Source organism: Emiliania huxleyi (assembly GCF_000372725.1).
Source record: "Emiliania huxleyi CCMP1516 unplaced genomic scaffold EMIHUscaffold_2327, whole genome shotgun sequence".
Lineage (NCBI taxonomy): Eukaryota > Haptophyta > Isochrysidales > Noelaerhabdaceae > Emiliania > Emiliania huxleyi.
Window position 1 is genome coordinate 1 of NW_005200311.1, and position 2,770 is coordinate 2,770.

General features: G+C 66.5%; 1 protein-coding gene across 1 annotated transcript; it reads right to left on the bottom strand.

The window, feature by feature from the left end:
• Nucleotides 1-356: 356 nt before the first annotated feature.
• EMIHUDRAFT_254382 (hypothetical protein) lies at nucleotides 357-1,574 on the bottom strand (the record flags this gene model as incomplete). The annotated part of the gene is made up of 4 exons (XM_005779297.1): nucleotides 357-392; nucleotides 641-829; nucleotides 979-1,124; nucleotides 1,277-1,574. 4 exons carry the CDS (start codon nucleotides 1,572-1,574, stop codon nucleotides 357-359), a joined length of 669 nt encoding a protein of 222 aa, XP_005779354.1.
• Between the last annotated feature and the right edge of the window lie 1,196 nt (nucleotides 1,575-2,770).

Below are 2,770 nucleotides of genomic sequence, written 5' to 3' on the forward strand. Positions count from 1 at the left end.
TTTTTGGCGCCGCGTTGTTTGCCCCCGGTTGCCGAATCCCCTCGCCCAAAAGTTTTGGGGGGGGCCCTTCCACGCCCCCCACGACAAATTGGACCCGGGGGCCCATTTTGGGAAGCCCCACGTGGGGGGCCTTCGCTTGGGGGTTTTTTTGAAATTTGAGGAAAAACTCCCGAAACCCCACAAAAGGGCGGAAGCCCCCGCTCCTTCCTTGGGGGGGGCCCCTGGGGTAAGGGTGAGGTTCAAACAAAGTCCAGTAAAAGAAACTTTGGTGAGGGACTTTATTTTAAGGTCCAAACGAAGCCCCCCCCCCCTTTTGGGAAGGCGGGAAGTTTTGGGGAAACTTACGGAGGCATATTTTACGGGTCCCAAAAAGTAGGGGAAGCATATGCTCCCTGGCCGGGGTTCCGGGGGGGGTTCCCCCCCCCCGGGGGGGGGGGGATCCCCTCCCCCCAGGGGGGTGGAACCCTGATTCCCCCCAAGGGGGTCAGGCCCCCCCCCCCCCCCCCCCAGTGTCAGTAGGGCCCAGAGCCACGGTCATGCGGAGGTGGCGGACATGGGGAGGTGGCGGACATGGGGAGTGGCGGACATGGGGAGGTGGCGGAGCGCACCAACCCTCGGGCGAGGCGGAGAAGGCGATCACACGCTCGAGCGCCAGCGGGGCGATCGCCTCGGCTGGCTTGCCCCCGAACCAGTCGAGCAGGAAGGCGCGCATCTCCTTGAGCTCGACCACATTCTCCCACCCGTCTCCGTTGAACTGCAGCAGCGGCTTCGCCTCGCCAGACGCGCCGCCGCCGGCGCCCCTCGCAAAGCCCGCCATCGCCGCGCTCGCCTGGGGCAGGCGAGATCTGGGGAGATACCGGGAGGCAGGGGGGGATATGGCGAGATATGGGGAGAATATGCCGTGGGCGCAGACGGGCGACGAGGTGTGTCTCGGAAGTGTCCCGGAAGCGTCTCTCGGAAGTGTCGCGGCGCCTCGACGCCAAACTCGTACATGTCGAGGATGCGGTGGTCGAAGCAGCGGCCGAGGACGAGGTTGTGCGGCCTGGTGGCGGGCAGGGACGCCGACGCCAGCGGAGGCTGAGACCGGGCGGCGGATCCACTCCTCGCGCCCTTCCTCTGCTCCACTCTGCAGGCCGCCGGCTGCCTCTCTCATCACCACCTCTCGTTCTCCCGCCCGCGCCGCTGCCACCGACCGGACGAAGCTCCTCTCCCTCCTCCTCCCCTCCTCTCTCTACCCTCCCCTCCCCTCCTCTCCCCTCGAGCGCCGGGCTGGGACGGCCGCGCCTCTTTTTCGAGTGCGTGCCGAATCCGAAGAGCGACGCGTCATTCTTCTGGCAGAGGAACTCGAGCGGCGTGGCGTCCTCCCACGGGTGGACGGCGTTGTGCCGGCGGAAGTGCTTTGCGTGCGGCTTCTTCAGGCAGAAGAGGTCCGTCAGCAACTCATTGACGACAGCGGACGACTTTTGGCCGCGGGCGAGCAGCGCGGTGCGCGGGTTTTCGACGAGCTTGGGCTCGCGCTGCGCGAGGAAGCGACGACCGCGGGCCGATTTTGCGCGCCTGCTCTCGAGGCTCATGAGAGAGAGGTGGTGCGGTGGTGGCTCAGCGGCGCTGCGGTGGGTCCTCGTACTCGTCGCCCTGGTTGCCGGATCAGGCGTATTTTTATTTTTTTTGAGAGCGCCTTCGTTGTTAATAGTACAAACCCAATGGTCCTCTGCAAGCGGTCCTTCGTTGCAGACGCACACACGCACACGCCGCGCCGCACCGCGCGCCCGCCCACCGCCCCGCCCAGGCGGGAAAGAGGTGGGGAGATGGGACAGCGAAGGAGGAGTACGAGCACGTATGGGAGGGTTCAGTAATGCGCCACGCTGCCCGGCGTTTCTCACTTTCCGGGACAGCCCCGCCCTTGTGAGGCAGGAAAGTGACGGCTACCCCGTACGCGCCTGCCGCTCTACTCGTCGCCGACCGCCCATTCCCCCCTCCTCGTTCCCCCCTCGAATGCTCCGGACCCCGACAAGCCGCCCGACGTTGGGCCTCTGCCCCGCACGCCCCCGCCCCTCGCTCACACCCCGGCCCGACACGCACTCTGCCCCGCACGCCCCCGCCCCTTCTGCCCCTCGCCCACACCCCGGCCCGACACGCACATACAAGACAAACCCGGCGTCCTGCTCTCAAAAGAAAAAGAAAAAGGGAATGAGGAGACCAGCGGGGGAGACTCCCCGCCTATGCAAGCCCCAGAGAGGGGCCGCCATCGCCGAAGCTGTGCCAAAGCATAACTCCAAAACCCGCAGCGGCCCAGGGGGCCTTGGGGGCAGCCTGCCGGACCGCCGCTGCACGGGGCTAGGCACCAGAAGACGAGTGGAATTGATGGATTGGGCTGGTGTCCGTGCCTCCCCTCTATACGTCAGAGTGGGACCTACGCCGCGCCGGGTAAGGGGCGCGCCCGGTCCTCGACGGAGCCGCGCGCCCCAAACGACCCAGGCGGTGAGTAGTCGTCCTCGAACCTTCGACTTGTAGTCGCCCGTGGTTAGCGCCCCTCCTCCCTCGCCCGTCCCTACTCGTACTGCTCTCGGGGCGCCCGCGGCATCTCGCCGCCCATCTTTGGCCACGCGTTGTAGTCGAAGATGGCGGCGTTGCGCCTCGCGACGATGGCCGAGTGCACTTGCAGGAAGCGCTTGCGCTCGCTACTGACCCGCCATCGTTCGCTGTCGGAGGACGCCTTAGCGGCCTTGATGTCGAAGTTGATGTTGAACCACGTCGCCGCCTCGTGCCC